Raw genomic sequence first — 20570 nt, 5'->3', positions numbered from 1 at the left:
GCTCTCTGCTGTGGCCAGGGAGTGCAGTGGAGGATGGCCCAAGTGCTTGGGCCCTGTACCCCATGGGAGACCAGGAGAAGCACCTGGCTCCTGCCTTCGGATCAGTGCGGTGCGCCGGCCGCAGCGCGCCAGCCGTGGCGGCCTTTAGAGGGTGAACCAACGGCAAAACGAAGACCTTTCTCTCTGTCTCTCTCTCTCACTATCCACGCTGCCTGTCAAAAAAATAAATAAATAAAAATAAAGAGTTAAAAAAAAACACCATGGAAGCAACCCAAACTTCCATTATTGGATGAACAGATAAGCAGAAGGTGGTATAGACAAGTAATGGAATATCAAGCAACTTCAAAAAGGGAACTCTGACACTTGCTACAGCATGGATGAAATTTGAGGACATTTTGCTAAGTGAAATAAGCCAGTGACAAAACAGACAAATAATGTATGATTCCACTCACACAAAGAAGCCGAACTCACAGAAACCAGAAGGATGCTGCTTTCTAGGGACTCCCTGGGGCGTGGGGAGGAATGAAGCTAGATTTGTTTTATGAGGTGTGAATGTTGCAGGCATGCCAATCTCAACTTTTATTCCAAGTTTTTGTCCCTGCAGAGGTAAGAATTCAAAATAGAGCAATACATACAGAGCACGAGGGAGAAGACGATTTATTGAAAGAGTGAATATACATTCTCGTGTGAGTGTGGGCATCCCTGCATGGAGAGATGCTTGTCATGAGTGGGCCAGAGTTGCCTAGGAGGAGAGAGAGGGCAAGGAGACCAGAGAAGGACCGTAAGTATGCTCCTGAAGCCAAAAAAGCAAAAAAGGAGTGTTTCCACATTTATCAGTCCCTTTTGTGAGGTACTGGGTGGTGCTCTGATAAGTATGCAAACAGCATGGAGTTCAGTGTGAGGCAGTTTCATGGTGCCTTGGCTAGCAACTTACCTTCCACGTGGTCATTATGGTTCCCTTCCTTCCTGATCCCTGATGAGGCAGGTGCATCATGGGAAAGGGGGCACACTGGGTTGACAGGTAAGGGGGAGGAGTTGCCATGCAGGGTTATGCAGAAATTCTGAGAAACTATTCCAGCTCAACTCTTTCTACCTAATCTTCATGCCTAGTTCCCCCATCATTAAAAAGAGTTTTCTAGATGCACAATAGTGTGAACATATTTAACGTCACTGAACTACACACTGAAATAGCTAAAACCGTGACTTTTACGTTTTGTGTATTTTGCTACAATGAAAAAAAATAGGATCACAAATGGTTTTGGTTCCTGTGCTGAAAAGCTTACTGCAGCTTCCAAGAGCCATGCAACAGGAAGGTTAGAACAGCATCATGGGAATGCAGACTGCAGAGACAATCCTGGGGAGACACCAGTCGAGTTTATGAAGAAACGGACATAACAGGTAGGCAAGTAGGTAACTCCCTGAAATGCTCAAAAACCGTTTGGGAGAAGCCTTCCATTGCTGCTTGAAAAACCAGAAGGCCCAGAAGAATCGGACTGAATCGCCCCCTCCAGTCTCACTCCTTGGGCGCTCCCTGGGTATGTAATGGAGAAGCCCGGCTGGTCCAGCAGATGGCGCTAACGCCCATAGTGCGCCTCCAGTCGCCTAGGCGGCGCTCTGGCGGTACCGCTCTTCCCTACGTCTCGGTGACCCTTCCTTCCGCTTCCCGAGCCCGCCTCTTCTCCCACTAGCGCGGAGGTGCGCCTGCGCTGGTTCCTGGCCCTGGGGAGCATGGCGGCGTCTTCGAGTGGTGAGAAGGAGAAGGAACGGCTGGGAGGCAGCTCTGGAGCGGCAGGCGGTAACAGCACGAGAGAGCGGTTGTTATCTGCGCTTGAAGATCTGGAGGTCTTGTCGAGGTAATGGCGCCGGCCTGAGAGCCTGGCTGGGGCTGGGCTGGGGGACTGGCCCCGGAGCCCGCCGCCGCCGGCCCTCTGCGCTCATTCCTGGGTCTCGGCGGGGAGGCCTGAGCTTGGGAGTCCCCGGTGCTTGAGTGTTAAGGATATGGGGTCTGCAGATCTCTGGGACTCTGGGCAACACTTTTTTCTTTGCCGTCAGAGAGAATTTTAGTCATGACAGCCACCCTGGAAGTCCAAGACGGCAAGAGCCAGAGCGAACCTTAAGAGGTCTCGCGTTGGGAGACTGGCACTAATGGGCTGCCCCTTGGGCGCCAAGCACTAGGAGACTGTCGTGAAGGGGAGGCTGGGTGCCGACGCGGAGGAGCCCGGGGTCAGGGAGAGACAGGTGGGTAAACAGTGCTGGTGCGGGGCTCGTTCTTGTCCGAGCAGTGCGTTGCGGGCCCGGGAGTGTAGTCAGGGCAGGCTTTGGTTGGAAAGAATGAATTCATCGGACTCAGCAGGTGGCAGGGAGGTGACATAGTGTGTGCAAACCTTGGAAGTCGGAGGCCCCAGGCCCTGGCGGAGTTGTAAGGTGCTGGGGATGGCCGCAGAGCAGCATGGGAGACGGGATGGGATCTTGTTCTGCAGGCTCTCAGTTTTCACGGTCGTCTTTCAAGTCGGGGCCTTCCTGTCTTCTGTGGTTAACCTGGATCTAAGTTGTGTTGTTTTTGCAGCCTGCCAAAAGTTTCTACTTTCTTTTGTACTTGATATACTTTGTCATTTTATACTGCTGAGCACCATCGTTATTTTAAAAAGCATCTCGCATCATTCTTCTTAAAAAATACTCGATAGCCCGTATAAGCAGAGTCAGGCCCAGTGTCGGGTTTCTGTCAAGGAAAGACCAGATATATGATTATGCTGTGGTGGTCCCTTAGGATTATAATGGAGCTGAAAAATGCCTGCAGCCTCGTGGCCTTGTTGCCCTCTGTGCTCGTGTTTGTGGTGACGCTGGTGTGAATGGGCCCACCTGCTGCCGGGGGCGTGAAAGTGTAGCACATACAGTTACACACAGCCCCTCATTCCTTTTCTTTAAGGTTACTTATTTGAAAGGCAGAGTTACAGAGAGAGGGAGAGAACGGGAGCGAGCTTTTCCATCCACTGGTTCACTCCCCAGATGGCTGCAAAGACCAGGGCTAGGCCAGGCCAAAGCATGGAGCCTGGAACTCTGCCGGGGTCTCCTGCCTGGGTGGCAGGAACACAGTACTTGGGCTGTCTTTCGCTGCTCTCTCGGCACATTAGCAGGAAACTAGATAGGAGGGGTATCTGGGACTTGAACCCGGAGCTCATATGGGATGCCAGTGGTGGCTTCACTGGCTATGCCATGATGCCAGCCCCCGTCCATAATTCTTGATAATAAATGACTGTTACTGATTTATGTATTTACTGTGCAATACTTTTCATTGTTATTTAGAGTTTATTCCTCCTATTACTTAAAATTTAACTGTTAAGCAAAGTGCCACATTCTGCTGGGAGCAGCCTCCTATACCTTGTTTTTGCTGGGAACTGTTGATTGCGTCAGGCCACAGCAGGTGGCCGCTCCTGTCTGGGTTTGTGTAAGTACAGTCACCTCACCGTGCATTTGAGGGATGCCTGACTACTTCCCATGTCACCGCCAGCTGTACTTCGTCAGTGCCATTCCTACTCTATCTCTAGCTGGCTGAATGATTGAGTTGTCTTTCAGCATCTGTCTCAAATGTCACCATTTCCGTAGCCAGCATTCTGTGACAGCAAATGCCGATCTGCTTACACTCAAGATCAGTACTTTGTCTTTGCTGTGAATTTAGCCCTTGCTGTACCATTACTTACCAATGTTAAGTACAACATTTAGTGATGTAATGAAAACCTAAAAACACGCAGACAACAGAAGGTAAATGGCTTATAAGCTTCATCCACTGTTTACATTGTAGTAGGATCACAAACAGGGCACCTGGAATTTTCGGTCAGCCATTGCTCAGTACAGGAAACAAACTCACAGGCACCAGGCAGCTGTCCAGGCTTTGCCTCCAAGTGTTTACAGACGGAGCATGTCCATCTTCGCTGGTTTAGTAGTTTATGGTGGAAAACTTGTCAGTTCCCTCATTAGCCAATCCTCTTAACATCAACATCCACATTATTTCTTAGTTAACAAAAAAAACACACTAGCAAGGTATTTAGTATGATGTTTCAGTTAAATTATTCACGTGTCTGTTCTGTGTGACATCATCTGTGAGACAGCTAACTGAATGCTCATTTAGTTCCTGTTGAGTTCTCACTGTTTGTAGTTGCTCAGCTCCAAGTTACCAACATAAAAGCTGCCTAGCCACTGCTGTTTTTTTTTTATTTTTATTTTTTTTTTTATTTTTTATTTTTTTTTTTTTTGACAGGCAGAGTGGACAGTGAGAGAGAGACAGAGAGAGAAAGGTCTTCCTTTGCCGTTGGTTCACCCTCCAATGGCCGCCGCTGCAGCCGGCGCACCGCGCTGATCCTGGCAGGAGCCAGGAGCCAGGTGCTTTTCCTGGTCTCCCATGGGGTGCAGGGCCCAAGCACCTGGGCCATCCTCCACTGCACTCCCTGGCCATAGCAGAGAGCTGGCCTGGAAGAGGGGCAACCGGGACAGAATCCGGCGCCCCAACCGGGACTAGAACCCGGTGTGCCGGCGCCGCAAGGCGGAGGATTAGCCTATTGAGCCACGGCGCCGGCTAATTATTAAAAATTTATTTTATTTGGAAGAGTTACACACAGAGAGAATCTCCCATTCGCTGGTTCACTCCCCAATTGGCTGCAGTGGCTGGAACTGCGCTGATCTGAAGCCGGGAGCTTCTTCCTGGTCTCCCACTCGGGTGTGGGTGCTCAAGCACCTCACCATCTTCTACTGCTTTCCAGGCCACAGCAGAGAGCTGGATCAGAAGAGGAGCAGCCGGGACTCCATATGGGATGCCGGCACTGTAGGTGGCGCCTTCCCCCCCCCTCCCCAAGCCACTGCTTTTCTAGAGGCCCAGTTTTCATTTGAGAAACTTGGTGTGCGCAGCCTAACCTGAGCTTTTAGAGTCATTGTTCAGTGAGGATCAGTCTCAGAAAAGAGGTAACCGTGCAGTTCAGAATCAAATCCTCGCTTCGGAACAGCTCAGGAATGACTAGAGGGAGAGTACGCTTGTTTGTTGCCAGCTAGTTTTTCCAGTTCCTTGAATTGTAGATGTTGTTCTGCTTGAAATAGTCACTTGAGGGATTTCTTCTGAAAGAATTCTCTGCTGAAGGCTAATTCTGGGTTGGCTTGTGATAAATCTGAGGAATCTTGCTGGTGCTGTTGAGAATGAGATTAGGTGAGTGTTAAAGTGTTCCTTAGAGTTTGTTCCTATTGCCTATTCATGTAGTATAATGGTAGCCCTAATTTTTCTGTAAATATGTTGTCTTGGTGAAGTGACAACCCTTTTGGAGCAGTGGCTGCTGTCTTGTTATGAGTTGGTCTTAGTCCTAGAATTTCACATTTTTATCCTGGTATGTTCAGTGAACTATTAACTTCTTTACCTTCTACCTGTGAACCCATTAGCTCAGTTCCTTTTCTGAGCTTTAGTTTATGAAGCATGATTTTTCTGTTTTTCTGAGTGACTCTAGTACATGAAGGGTCTTCCAGAAAGTACATGGAAAATGTGTATTATGAAAAACTGCATGGATTTCAATAATAAAAATAAAATTTTTAAATTCTATTTTCCATGACCTTTTTAAAGTACCCTTGTATATTTCATATTTACCAAGTTTAGAATCTGTTTTTCTGGGCCTTCTTATTCAGGATAGCAGTCTGAGAATTTCTTCGGATGTTGGATAATCCAGTAGTCCTGAGATCTTGCTTGTGGATCATTTGGGTGCTAAGCTGTGGATCTGCAGTGCATTTTCCTAATTTTCTTGTTACCTGTGGGGTTTCATACAGTTGATATTCATGTACTCTTCTTGAGATAGCACAATTAAATGTATTTATCAGTTGTGTTAGGTTTAGACTAAAATAAATTCTCTTACATGTACATTTGACAAATTTATAGCTCTCTATGTTTGGATTTTTCCTTCATTACTGAGTATGGCATTTCTTGTTTGATGAAATATGTTTACCCATGAACCATAATTTAAATTTCTTTAAGAACCTCCATGTTTCTGCAATTCCTTCAGCTTTCCAGTTGTATGTGATCATTGAGGTACATAGTCTGCTTTTGCTTCTTCTACAACAGAGGTGGGAAGTGTCTGACCCATGGGCTGTATAAGGCCTGTGAAATTATTTGAGCTGGTCCTGCCGAGGCGACCACAGGTGGGAATCACAATTCAGTAAATCTATAACAGGATAATTTTTAAGTTGATAGTTTTGTATGGCCCGCAAATGGGTTATAAATATCCAAATGGCCCTAGGCAGAAAAAAAAGTTCTCCACCCCCACTCTAAAAGAATCTAGTTCTGTTGTCCTTTCTCCAGGAGTGCCAGAAAGATTTTGATTTCTCATTATAGTTTTCCTGTTTCTGTTGACAGATTGATGCTAGGCTATTACTTGGAAAATAAAATTACTTATTTTACTAATTTGAAAGTCAGAGAGACAGAGATCTCATGTCTGCTGGTTTACTCCCAAGAGTCTGCAACGGCTGGGGCTGGCCAAAGCCAGGAGCCTGGATTTCAGTTTGTGTCTGCTATGTGGGTAGCAGGGGCTCCAGCACTTGACTGTTGCCTCCCGGGGTGCTCATTAGCAGGAACCCGGAATCAGGAGTGGAGCTGGGACTTGGACCCAGGCACTCCCATTTGGAATGTGGGTGTTTTAACCACTGCATCAAATGCTTACCCCTGATGCGGATTTTCATATAGGAAAAATTGGCATATCTATTAAATGGGCATTCTAGAAAGAATGAGTTTTAATTTGTGTAGGAATCCCTCTCAGCTGATAGATGTTTGCTTAAAAATTAAATTACAGTGGGCAGTCATTAAAAATGATTATGGGGCCGGCACTGTGGTGCAGTGGGTTAACGCCCTGGCCTGAAGTGCCGGCATCCCATATGGGCGCTAGTTTGAAACCCAGCTGCTCCACTTCCGATCCAGCTCTCTGCTATGGTCTGGGAAAGCAGAAGATGACCCAAGTCCTTGGGCCCCTGCACCCGCGTGGGAGACCTCGAAGAAGCTCTTGGTTGCTGGTTTCGGATCAGTGCAGCTCCGGCTGTTGTGGCCATCTGGGTAGTGAACCAGTGGATGGAAGACCTCTCTGCCTCTCCTCTCTCTCTAACTCTGACTTTCAAATAAATAAATAAATCTTTAAAAAAATGATTATGTGTGCTCCTTAATTGTCTTATTTTACCTTGAAACTTGGGTTCACTTACTAGTCTTTTTCAGCTAGGACAGGAATCAAGAAATTCTTTCTGTAAAGGTAAAATAATTTCGGTTTTTGAGTGATATAGTCTCTACTGCAGCCATGGGTGTGTATGAAGCAGTGGGCACACCTGTCTTCTGAAAAAACTGTGCTTTACAAAGACTGGGTTGGCCTGCAGACTTGATACAGGAATTTGTCTTGCGTGTATCACCCAGTGCCTTGATGGCAGTCTCTAGTTTGGTTTTGACAGAGTTAAGTGAGATCTCAGCCTTTCATCGAGCACTCTTAGGGCAGACTCTTGCTGAGTCTTTTCCTGCTTTCTTGACAGCTGTCCTTTGCAAACCTGTGTTGTGTCTTTCCAAGTGTTCGGCTAAGGTGTTGATAGAACTCTGTTTGCCATCATAGTTCACTGGAACTTACGTAATAGATACTTATGTCATTACAGCCATAGGTAGAACTTGCATAAATAAGTTAGCTAACAAACACAGCTGAGCCTTGGTGAGAGTGCTGTGAAGCCCGTGAGAGCTGAGGCCCCGTGGTGGGGACTGAGGAGGACAGCAGCTGAGTGCTCAGCTGCTCTGCGTGCCGGGAACCCAGGCTAGTCAGTGGGTACAGAGCAATGAGAGCTCCTGTTATATTCACTTTGCAGAGACTCTTTCCTTGGTTTTTCTTTTAGGGAACTTATAGAAATGCTGGCAATTTCAAGAAACCAAAAGTTGTTACAACCTGGAGAGGAAAACCAGGTAAGTGTTTCTCTTAATTTAAAACATAATACAGAAAACTACAATTTCTGTAAATTTGCTATTTTATTACATTGTGTGAAAAGAGGAAGATATTAATTGAAACTTTTAAATTTGTACTTTCTTTGCATAATTTACTTAACAATGCTTAAAGAAGAAAACAGTTGGAGATGAGCATTTGCCACAACGGTTAAGATGCTTTTTTTTGGGACACCTGCTTCCCATATCAGGGCTGAGTTTCCACTTCTCTGTAATGTGAACCCTGGGCTGCAGGCAGCTACAGTACTTGGATCCTTACCACCTGTGGGAGACCTAGGTCGAGTTCCCTGATTTCTGGCTGTTGCTGGCATTTGGAGAATGACCAGTTGATAGAAGATCTCTCTCTCTCTCTCACTCTCTCTCCTTTTCAAATTAGAAAAAAAAAAATCCTTAAAAAAAATTGCCCAAAGTTTGACAGTATGTTATTATTTTTCCTTATAGTTTTAGTTACAGCCACACATTTATTTATTTACTTTTCTGTTTTGAATTAACCCAAAAATACTTGTTAGATGGAGATTAAAAAGGTATTAGAATCATATTCTTATAAGCTTAGTCCTTTACTGAAGGCTTGGTTCCCCTACTGCAACTTGGGGATGAATGGAAATAAGAGTATGCAGCTGCTTTCTTATGGGTGTTGAATTTGCAGGTAGTTTTTAAGTTTCTTTATGCTTTCTGATTTTCTATAATGAACCCCCCCCTTTTTTCTGATTCAGAAATTTTTAAAGAATTCAGAAGATAAAATCTACATTCTGTATTCTTTTAATCATAAATTGAAAGAAAATTTTGAGAGGAAATGAGTAGGGAGGATTATTCTTTTTTAAAAAAATAGAAGATGATACAGGATCTCCTCATCCTCTCATTGTTATTCTGGCTTTATCTCATGCTGTGTTTCCATAAAAGAGAAAATTCAGGAATTCAGTAGGAAGCTATTAGGGACTCTGTGGGGTTTAGATAAGGCCAAACTTGGGAAGAGCCACTAACTTTAAGGACTCAGTATTAGGTGTTTTTGTTTTGTTTTGTTTTGCTTTGTTTTGTTTTTTAAGGAAAAGAAAGAGGCTAAGGATAAATGTGTTAGACTAAAAATCTAAGACTCCTATTTATACATTAATATAAATAAATATCTCTGGCTCTAAGTAGGAATTTACACAAAATGTACAAGAAGGGAATGCAAAGCTTGACGTTATTTCCTGGACACCTATTAATCGCTTTCTCAGAGCCAAGCACAAGAGAGTCAGCAAGCAATAACTTAATCAGTACCAACCTTTTTTTTTATTTGTTTAGAGGATCAGTAATTCTGTGAATTGTGTCTTATACTTAGTATTGTGGATTCCTGTATAATTTTCATTGAAACTTAAAATATTAGAAAGGGGTGTGCCCACATAAACCTTAAAAGCCACTGCTTTGAGTATTCATAATTTTATATAAAATTTTAGAATTTTCTAGAAAGGGTCTTAGTAGTTTTCTGTTTAAGCTCCTGCAAGATTGAGGTTCAGAATGAACAAGTGAGCTGGGGGTTACTGGATGGGTAGAACCAGAACCTGGGTCTGACAGTAGTTGAGGAACTTTCTCCTACCGAGCAATAAAATCAAAAGACAGTCTTACTCTTGGTGTACACAAATGAGGTCAGATGGTATAAATTTCTTGAAAGCTGTCTTGGAACTAATGTGTACTACTTGGCTATGGTAAATAACATTTGAAAACACAGGTTTTATAAAAGAGTAAACATAAACATAGCTTTCTCTTCCCCATGACTTGGGAAGAATGAGGATTGTGGGTCTATTAAACAAATAGAATGTACACTTTTTTTTTTTTAACAGAAAAAGCCTTTTTTTGTAATTTAAGGTACTCTGAAAGCTTGGTCAGAGGCTGTAGGTCAGTTTTGTCTTTGTGTCAGGTGAAGTCCTATAAAAGTAAGAGGGGCTTCATGGCAAAAATTGAAGATGCAAACCGTTATTTTTTGGTACTAAACATATATTTAAAAATTGGTTTTAAATTGACTTTGAGCTTCGATAGCCAATTCCTTTCTAAAGCGCTTAGCACAGTAAAGGGTATGAATAAACTGAAAAGTTAGTGGAAAGTGAATTTAAATAAGCTTATTTTGTAGCATAAAATTTTAAATCCATGTACATGTAGAGTTTTCAGAAATTTCATGGAAAATATGTATTAAGAAAAAGTATGTGAATTTCGGGGCCGGCACCATGGCTCACTTGGTTAATCTTCTGCCTGCGGCACCGGCATCCCATATGGGCACCAGGTTCTAGTCCCGGCTGCTCCTCTTCAGTTCAGCTCTCTGCTGTGGCCCAAGTGCTTGGGCCCCTGCACCTGCATGGGAGACCAGGAAGAAGCCCCTGGCTCTTGGCTTCAGATTGGCGCAGCGCAGGCCGTGGAGGCCATTTGGGGAGTGAACCAACGGAAGGAAGACCTTTCTCTCTGTCTTTCTCTCTCAATGTCTATAACTATTCCTGTCAAATAAATAAAAAAAAAAAGTAAAAGTATTTGAATTTAAAAAATTTTTGGCACTGACTTATTTATTCAAAGGGCAGATTGACAGAGAGAGAGAGCTCTTCCGATCTGCTGGTTCACTCTGCAAATGCCTATAACAACCAGGGCTTGGTCAGGGAGAAGTCAGGAGCCAGACTCCATGTGGGTCTCCTCTCCCACAAGGGTAGCAGGAACTTGAATACTTGGGCTATCATTTCCCCGCTCCTAGTTGCATTAGCAGAAGCAGGATCAAAAGCATGAAGTAGCTGGGATTCAACCAAACATCATTCGGGAAGGTAGTGTCTCAGGTGGTGGTTTAATTTGCTGTGCTGTAATGCCTGCCCCTAAACTTAACTTTTAATTTCATTTTTTCAAAAACTTGGAAGTGCCCTTTTTTTAATATTTATTTTATTTATTTGAAAAACAGAGTTACAGAGAGAGGTAGAGACAGAGAAAGAGGTCTTCCATCCGCTGGTTCACTCCCCAGATAGCTGCACTGATCCGAAGCCAGGAGCCAGGAGCTTCTTCCGGGTCTCCCATGCGGGTGCAGGGACCCAAGGACTTGGGCCATCTTCTGCTGCTTTCTCAGGCCATAGCAGAGAGCTGAATCGGAAGAGGAGCAGCTGGGACTAGAACTGGCGCCCATGTGGGATACTAGCACTTCAGGCCAAGGCTTTAACCTGCTGCACCACAGCACCAGCCCTCTGTTGCTAGTTCTGAAGGATTTGCTTTTTTATGAAAGAGAACAGAAAAAGTAGAAAATCTTAATACTAATCTGTTTCTGAAAATAATCACAGGTAGGCTATTTTTATTAAGAGTAATAATTTGAAGGTGTTATGTTTTATAGCCTAGCCAATTCAGGTATGAATTTTTTATTTCATTGGAATGTAGCTTTTCAGTTTTCCATTGTCTGATGCGGTGAATTATTTGACAGGTTCTGGAGTTATTAATTCACAGAGATGGAGAATTTCAAGAACTGATGAAACTGGCACTTAATCAAGGCAAGATCCATCATGAAATGCAGGTTTTAGAGAAAGAAGTAGAGAAGAGAGATAGTGATATTCAGCAGCTACAAAAACAACTAAAGGAAGCTGAACAAATACTGGTAAGATGTCAGAAGTTGGTTGTTAAGGTGAAAAAGGATGTTGTTTGTGTTTCTGCAAAGTGGGTCTATTATCAGTATTTTGAAGAGTAGAAAAACCTTCCAAGATGAAAAATAATATTCTGTCAGTAAGGTATAGGCCCTTGTCACCTTCCTTCCCCCACTTTTCTGGCATATTTTTAGATAGTCTTCATTATTTTTGAACCTCACTAATGTTTTAAGCAATAATGTAAAACCTTGGCTTTTAAACTTTTGAAATCAGTAAAAATAATAATGATTTTATAAATTGATTAAAGTAGAGTATATTTAGCCTTCCATCCTAATCTGTGTGGGGTTTAGGTCTATGCTGAGAACTCTGGTTTTGCCTTTGTTGTGGGCTGCTGTTTTCGCTGTACTGACGAGTGTGATTATCGTGCGGTGGTACTGCAGCAGTGGCTGAGCTCGATTCCTGTATAGACCGGATGCTGCTAGTCCACTCCTTGTCCCTGATGGACAGGTCCTTGACCCTGATGGACCTCTGGAAAATGTGTGAGTGGCTTCTAGTAATCAGAAGCCTGAGCCGCTCAGGGGAAATGAACCACCCTCCTGAAGAAACAACCCCAAGTAAATGCTTCTGAAAAAAGATATTTTTATTAAGATATGTTTTTCCTTTTGAAAGTAGTATTTACTTATCAAAATCAATTTGGAAAAAATTGCCTCTAGTCCCACTGCCCCAAGCATGCTAGTCTTCACAGTTTGGTTTATTTCCTTTGAATCTCAGTGTACTCATTTTGTACCTTATTGTTATTATAGTACTACTCTTTATTAAAACATGAGCATTTTCTGTGTAGCTTTATCTTGTTTGTTTGATTTTTCAAGTGTTACAAATAATGGGTTACTGAACGTCCTTGAGGAACCATTTTTTCTTCTTCTGCATTTTGGGTTATATTCTTAAGATTTCCAGAATTATTGAATTAAAGACTGAACATGAGAATCCTGAGAGTGAATTTTATGGTTTGGACAGCGGCAACTGGTGCTGATTAAGCATTTGGGCCCTAGACCCTGATCTTTGCACTTGTTTTTTATATGCATTATTTCTGTCTTCAGACAGTTTATAAAGTGCCATTATTCAGGTGAAGAAATCAGTGCTTTAAATAACTAACTCCCAAGGAGGCTAAAAACAGAGAGATGGCTCTCAAACCTAGATCTTCTGTTGCCATACTTTTAACCACCTTGCTGTAGTTGAGGATACACCTCTACAAGGTCACTTTATTTTACCCTTTAGTGTGCTGTGGCAGGTCAGAGGAATGTTTTCATGGTAACAGTCATTAAGTACTGAGGTGATATATAAGTGAATTTCAATCCAGGAATGTATCTTACTCCTTTTTTCTAACAGGGAGCTTTAAGGTATTTTATTCTTGAGCTAGATGCAAGAATAGGATGTTTTGGGGGTGGTAAGTAGTCTGGATCTAAAGTAAAGGATCCAGTTAAAACTGTGTTTCTAACAATTGTGGGTGAATGACAGACTAGTTGGTGAGTCTGTTTCTTTCATGAAATACATCGAGTGTTTCAGAACACTGTAACAATAGTTTGTAACTTTGCAGATAAATTATGGGGGTTCTGAGCTTGCACATTATTCCTTTGAGATAAGTCATGCTGTGAATTATGCCAAAAATTGCTTGATAAAGTTGAAAATAAACTGTATTTCTTTGTTTAATGTTGTTTTAATTAGGCAACAGCTGTTTACCAAGCAAAAGAAAAACTCAAGTCAATAGAAAAAGCAAGAAAAGGTTAGTACTGTGGGAAGACTGGATGACCTGAAAAACCCAAGTTCTGGTCTGAAGCATCTGAAAAGAATGTTCCTGGTAATCATTTGCTGCTGTTGAAAGATCCTAATAAATTTTCATTGTAAAGAGTATTATGTTCTAGCCTCGTGATGGGCATTGTTAGGGAGGCGGAAGTGTTACATGCTTTTTCCAGATTATCAGAAGCAGTAACAGAGGGCAACTTCAGCTCTCTACTTGAGTGTGCAGTAAAGACAGTGGGTTTGTAAAGCTGTTCAGAGAAGGGAGAAGTGTGAGCTGGAAGCAAGTGGGATTTCAACTGGATCTTGAAGTCTAGGACAGAATGAAAGAGAATGTCCTTTGGACAGCTACACTTGTTCTACACTTGGTTGAGCATGATGGAATCAAAGCTGGATGGAGCTTCTGGGTGCAGGCACCTTTAGCAGGCAGAACCCCAGCCTGCCTTCCTGCACAGCTCTCCCCCTTTAAAGGGCTTCAATTATGGATCTTGCTGCTTCATTTAGTTTGCATACTGGAAATAGGAATTGTAATTAACTGGTTACTTGTCTCTAGTAATTTGTAGATATGATTTACATTTAGTCATTTTGGATTTGTCTAACTTTTCTTTTCCTGTTCCTTTGGGAACCTGTGTTTACATGATTACATATGAAGAGCAGTGAATATCTTCTCAGAGATGGGCTAGGCTTCTGTAGCAGGAAACAGATCTCTATGAAATGTGATGGTATGGCCATCTGAAATCTGGACCATGTTTTTGTTGAGTCTTCAAAAGTTCTACATACAGAAACATGTTACCTTGTTACATTAAAGCAGTGTCTAAAGTTTATAGTGAGCCTCATTTCTCAGAGATAACTATTCTTAGTGTTTGGTTAGTGTGTCCTAGGTTTTTTTTCTAGATCTGTGAGTATGTATATAATAAAAATATGAATACACATGTGCCTATATTTTCCAAAAAAAACCATGCTGTTTAGCAGCTTATTCTGCCTCCCCCTAAGGAACACATTGTAGATGTCTTTCTGTTTGGATCTGTTTGGAGTGGGATACATTCAGCAGGAAATGATTTGTTCTGGCCCTAACAAGACAGCTGCAGATGGGACTCAAATTCAATATATCTATGGCAGGCTAATTTTTAAGTAGATAATTTTGTGTAAATATCCAAAAGGCCCTTGGCAGAAAAAAAGTTCCCCACCCCAATAGAACCTTAGGTCAAGTTAATTAGGCAGAGTGGTGTGAACCTTCTGCTCCAATTTCATAGCTTGGATATTGTTGCAAGATAAAGTACTGTTTCACTATTTTATTTGCATTCACTGTTGATTTTAGAAGAGTAGTATCTGGTGGTAGTTAATCATGGACTATTGAGTATTAACATGCTGTTCTCTCAAATTTGTTTCTTTATGCCAGATGATTTTTTGGAACAAGCATCTTCTATAGTTTGGAAATAAAAAATTTAGCTTTATATATGCGAAATATATATGTGTTGTTATGGAAGGTGGATAACTGGGATTATTTTCAAATAACTTTCTGATACTTCCAGATAATTTAAAATCAAGTGTGATGTGTAACCGTGTTTATGCAGTTCCAAACTTACTATAATGTTACCCTGTCCCCTGAACTCTCTCAGGTGCTATTTCCTCTGAAGAAATAATCAAGTATGCACATAGGATTAGTGCAAGTAATGCTGTGTGTGCCCCACTGACTTGGGTTCCAGGTAAAAATACTTTTTTGTACTATTTCTATGTGATTTCAAACATCATTAGCTGACTATATAAAAAGAATACATTTAGGTATAGAACACGCTTATTCTGAGAAACGTCTGTTACATGTTTTCACATCAACAGTGGATAACATATCAGACAGGAGACCTAAAGTATAGCAGCAGCCTTTTTGGAGGAATGGAAGATAATTACCTCAACCAGAGTAACTCCTGAAGGTGGTATTTTACCATGCTAAGAGTACTAGGGTAACTGCAGCTTTGGGGGTGAATAAATCTGAAGTTGGTGAGAAACATTACCAGAAATTTGATCCCAGTATGGCTGTTTAGCATGCTTTTCTGCTGTGAATAAACATTACCTGCCCCAATAGCCCACTAATAAGTTATAGGAATTAGTCTTTAAATAGCAGGATCATAACAGGTTGGTTAGAAAAGGGTTTAATTTAGATAGTCCTACAGATATTCTAGTTATTTCTGTCTCATGTCATCTGTTCTCCCTCAGTGTGTGTATTTATGTATTTATATATATTTATACACACATATATAATTGTTTTTTTTTTTTTTTTTTTAATATTTATTTGAAAGACAGTGACACAGAGAGACTCTTCCATCTGCTGGATCATTCCCTAAATGCCCGCAAACAGCCAAGGCTTGGCCAGCCAAGAATCTCCCTTGTGGGTTACAGGGACTCAAGTATTTGAGCCATCATCTATTGCCTTCCGGGTGCATTAGCAGGGAGCTGGATCAGAAGCAGAAAAGCTGGAACTTGAACCAGTGCTCTGATAACGGGATGCCAGTGTTCTAAACGTGGCTTAACCCACTGTGCCAAAGTGCCTGCCCCTCATTATTTTTCTTATTAGAAAATGCAGTTAATTTAGAAGAATTGAGGTTATGATTTTCTTAAATTGGAAATTGGAATGTTTGTTAAAATGACAAATTTGTCTCTTTATTTTACATATACAGGAGATTCAGAAAAGAAAAAAATACATATTCTTTTCACAGATTTTTTCATTTGAGAGGCAGAGACATATACACATAAAACAAGAGAGCACTCCCATCTTCTGGCTCACTCCCCAAATGCCCACAACTGCCAGACTGGGCCTGGCCAAAGATGGAAACTAGGAATTCAATCCAGGGTTCCCACATGTGTGGCAGGAGTCCAATTACTTGAGCCAATGCTGCTTCCTCCCAGGGTTTTTATTAATAGGAAATTAGAGTCGGGAGCTGGAACTGGTGTATCAAACCCAGGTGTTGTGATAAAGGATGTGGTCTCTTAACTGGCATCCTAATCAGTAAGCTAAACGACAACCCCCATAGACACGTTTTTAAAAATAATGTATGATGCAGCCGATAACAGTTGATTATCTGCATATTCCAGATTTGAAAATGTAGCTGAAATTTTTCAGTGTGTACTGAGGAAAATTAACATTTCAAAGATGTTAATGCTTTTGTGAGAGTGTGTGTGTGTGTGTGTTTTAAAAGCAGCTTTACTGTTTTAGGGGACCCACGGAGACCATACCCAACTGATTTGGAGATGAGAAGCGGATTATTAGGTCAGATGAACAATCCTTCTGCTAATGGTGTGAATGGTCACTTACCAGGGGATGCACTTGCAGCGGGCAGACTGCCAGGTACTGTTAACTGGAAGAATGTTTTCCAGCAGATCCAGGTTTTTGTGAGGTAACAATGATGGGATGGCTAACTGTTAAATAAAAATTTGTGACATTCCAGACCTGTGTCAGTTTAATAGCAAGGTACTCTGCCAGTGTCTCCTGCTCTTTGCTAGAAACCTGTAGATGGTGGTTATGAAATTAGAATGAGCTGCCTTTCTCTCTGTTAGTGTTCTGCCATCCTCCTCAGGCATGGGTATTTCCTCTATTTTTATTGTTGTAAACAGCCTTTTTGCAGTAGTGAAACATGCTATGTAAAGAGAATAAATACATATTTTGTTGACTTGTTTTGATGTATTGAAACTTTTGGAAAGCAAAAAGACATAAAGAGAAAAAATCATCCTTTCTGAGAAGGTCTATTATGTTACTGAATATGATTTGTATGCATCAGTTTTGTTAGCTGCCTAGAGCACAAATTGGCGACCTCGCTGCCTATACTTGTTTTCTGGGATATCGCTTCGTCTTTCTGTGATTGTACTGGCTAATACTTGGGTGCTAGTCAGGAGACAGAAACCACACCAGTCATTTAAACAAGGAAAGCTTACATTCAGGAATAATAGATATGGGAAGCAGCTACTCCATCTAGAAACAAAACAGGGTATCCTAAGAAGGGGCAGACTGGAGGAATGTTCTCTCCACCCCCATCCCATTATCATCACAGAGCTCTCTCCCTGGAGAGGCTGAAGTGTAGCCCTGGCCTACTCCTGGTAGTCAGAGGCCAGAGCTGGCATGCAGGAAATTACCCACTGGGGTTCCGGGGAGACATCCTGGGAAGCCACCATTTGGGATTTTGGAGAAACCTACTGAGAAACCACCCATAGGGATGGTCTTGTACTTGGTCCTGTACACCAGCCAGGCACAGTGGGAATAAAGGCAAAACAACCCACCCAGGAAGGCTGTTCCTCTCAGGGTGTCAGTAGTGCCATCTGCTGGCAAAGAAATGGTTTCAGAGTGCAGGAGGAAGAGTAGATTGGAAGCTAATTGGCATACCTGTGTAGTTAATACTGTAATACTCTCTTCTGGCTCTTCTCAAATTTTACTTCTTTTAGCCTTAAGTTATACCTGTTCATGTGCTCTGTTCTTTTTCTTCAAAAACAATATATGCTCTTAATGTGACATGGGCACTTCATAAGATGTTTCTTATACATATATTGCCAATCAACTTCTCTTTGGTCAGAATGATTTAAAATAGCCGTTTCGCTCTAACAAATTGTTCACATCTATGATATTTCATGTAGTACAGATATTATCTATTTATAATATATTGAATAATATGTGTGGTAATATATAATTATATATAATATATATAATTATATGGGCATATATAATATACATAGAGAAAACATTTCATTTGTAATTGTAAACATCTTGTAAAACAAAAATTGTCAGCTCACTATTGATTCTTGTAGAAGACTATAATTTTAAAAGAAAATGTCCCTACTAAAACATCACATTTTTCCTTGCTAGTCATAAATTTAATCACTAATTTGACCATATGTGGATTTTTTATTTCTAGCCTAAAAAAAGTACTTCAGATTGTTTGCATAAAGGGAAAAGTAGCTGACAGGCTGATTGATTACGAATAGGACTATTTTTATATCTGCTTTGTTCTTTCTCCAGATGTTCTTGCTCCACAATACCCGTGGCAGTCAAATGATATGTCAATGAATATGTTGCCACCAAATCACAGTAATGACTTTCTGTTGGAACCTCCTGGGCATAATAAAGAAAATGAGGATGATGTAGAGGTCATGTCAACGGACTCTTCAAGCAGTAGTAGTGACTCTGACTGAAAAAAGAAAAATGGAAGACAGCATACAGAATTGAATCCTGTAGAATTCTGTTTCTTAAACAATAGCAGAGAAATGTAAATTGCAGATTTGTAAGGAAGAACCAGGTAAATGTTGTTATGGTGAAATTGTCCAGCCCAGTAAAAACTGAGTGGATTGTCTTCAAAGCCAAAAACCATGGTTTTAGTTCTAATCCACTATGCAGATATTTGAGGATTAGTAAGATTATTCAGTATCAGTGCTGTTTACGCCATTCTGATCTGTTTGTGCTGTATTTGTACAGAAGGTTCTGCATTTGAGGGACATCATCCATTTACATAGCACTTAGGCTTCCTGCAATTAGAAAAGCATTTACAAAGGCAGCAGATTACTGAATGTGTATCTTATTTCAAAGTAAAAATTCTCATTTGAAAATGAAGTTTCGGCATTTGTTCTGTGAACAGGAGACATGGTCTCAGTTTGTACTGTTTGTAATTATTGTAATATTTGTAAATAAATTTACTTTTGTTTGTACTTCGTATGACTTTCTAAAAAATTTAAATGTATCTTCAGTGTAGGTAGAAAAGCATTTCTGCTACCCCGGTTGCATTTTTCAAATCTAAGTGGAATTCCAGAGTGATACTGTCCATAGCTTGAATATATCTAACTGCTGGTAATCACAAATAGTAGGCTTCCCAGAGGCCCATGCTCCTCTTCTTAGAAGTAAAATGTCTCTTTAATAACTGGAAAAATTGGGGGCCATTGCTGTGGTAGAGCAAGTAGAGCTGCTGCCTGTGGCACCGGCATCCCATATGGATGCCACTTTGAATCCTGGCTGCTCCACCTCTGATCCAGCTCCCTGCTGATGTTCCTCGGGAAAGGCAGGGCAACAAAGGATCGCCCAAGTGCTTGGGCCTCTAGACACATGTGGGAGACCTGGAAGTGGCTCTTGGCTTTGGCCTGGCCCTGTCCCCCTGCTTTATGTTTTAATTATTTGTGATCTCTGTAACCTTGAATAGGCCTCAGCTTCCCCCCTACCTTTGGAATATTTTTTTATCTCTAGAAAAATTGGAAAATAGATTTAAAGAAGAAATTAATCATCTCAATTCTGCCATTTAGAATTAAAGACATGTAATGTTTAAATGTCTTTCTCTCTAGGCTTACATTTGAGAATGGAATACTACATCTAACTTTAAAATTTGCCTTGTTTTTATAGTACTGCAAATATTTTTCTGTGTGGATGATTTACTGTAATGGCTACTGTCCCATTCTGTGGCTGTGCCATAATGTAACTGCTTTTTATTACTGGATACCTAGGATTTCTGGCTTCTTTTCCTTTACAATACTGTGATTATGAGATATAAATATATATGAAGCCATACACATATATGCTGCCCTTTTAAAAGATTTATTTATTTGAAAAGACAAAAAATGATCTTAATCTGCTGCTTTGCTCTCCAAAAGGCCACAACAGCAGTGCTGGGCCAGGCTGAGTCCAGGAACTTGGAACTCAATCTGGGTCTCCCACATGGGTGGCAGAGGACCAAGTAATTGGACCATCATCTGCTTTCCCCGGAATAGTAGCAGGAGGGTGGATTGGAAGTGGAGCAGCTGTGATTAGTACCATTGATGCCTGTGTCACAATGGCAGTTAAGCTTGCTGTTGCCACAACACTGGTGTTTTATCACAGTTTTTAGGGTAATTTAAAAAGAGTGTTTATCAGGTTCTTTGATAACAGTTTATTTTTGATCACTACCATAACAGATTACTGTATACTTGTTAGCTTAAACAATGTATGTCAGAAGTCCAAAATGGGTCTCAGGGGCCTACATTCCCTCCTGGAAGTTCTAGGGGAGACTCTTTCCTTCTGTTTTCCATGTTTTAGAGGTTGTCTTGTTCTGGGATTCAGGCCTCCAGTTGTTGAGTTTCTCATTCTGCGTGACAGGCCCTCGTCCACCCTTTGAGGAGCCTGCCGATTATTCTGGGACCACTGGATAATCCACAATAATCTTTTTTATCTTGAAGTCAGTTGAGCAACTTTATTTTCATTACAACTTTTAATTCTTCCTTGCCAG

At 41.5% G+C, this 20570-nt stretch overlaps 1 protein-coding gene across 1 annotated transcript; it reads left to right on the top strand.

Moving 5' to 3' along the window:
- The first annotated feature begins 1699 nt into the window (after window positions 1-1699).
- MED4 (mediator complex subunit 4) lies at window positions 1700-19029 on the top strand. Its single transcript, XM_002720721.6, has 7 exons — window positions 1700-1853; window positions 7879-7945; window positions 11397-11567; window positions 13276-13333; window positions 14967-15053; window positions 16556-16687; window positions 18347-19029. The coding sequence occupies exons 1-7, from the start codon at window positions 1729-1731 to the stop codon at window positions 18517-18519; spliced, it is 813 nt and encodes a 270-aa protein (XP_002720767.1). The 5' UTR covers window positions 1700-1728; the 3' UTR covers window positions 18520-19029.
- The last annotated feature ends 1541 nt before the right edge of the window (window positions 19030-20570 follow it).

Source organism: Oryctolagus cuniculus, chromosome 9, assembly GCF_051225735.1.
Source record: "Oryctolagus cuniculus isolate XC-2025 breed Fujian yellow rabbit chromosome 9, ASM5122573v1, whole genome shotgun sequence".
NCBI lineage: Eukaryota > Metazoa > Chordata > Mammalia > Lagomorpha > Leporidae > Oryctolagus > Oryctolagus cuniculus.
Note: the sequence above shows the minus strand (reverse complement) of the source record. Positions and strands in the feature narration are given on the sequence as shown.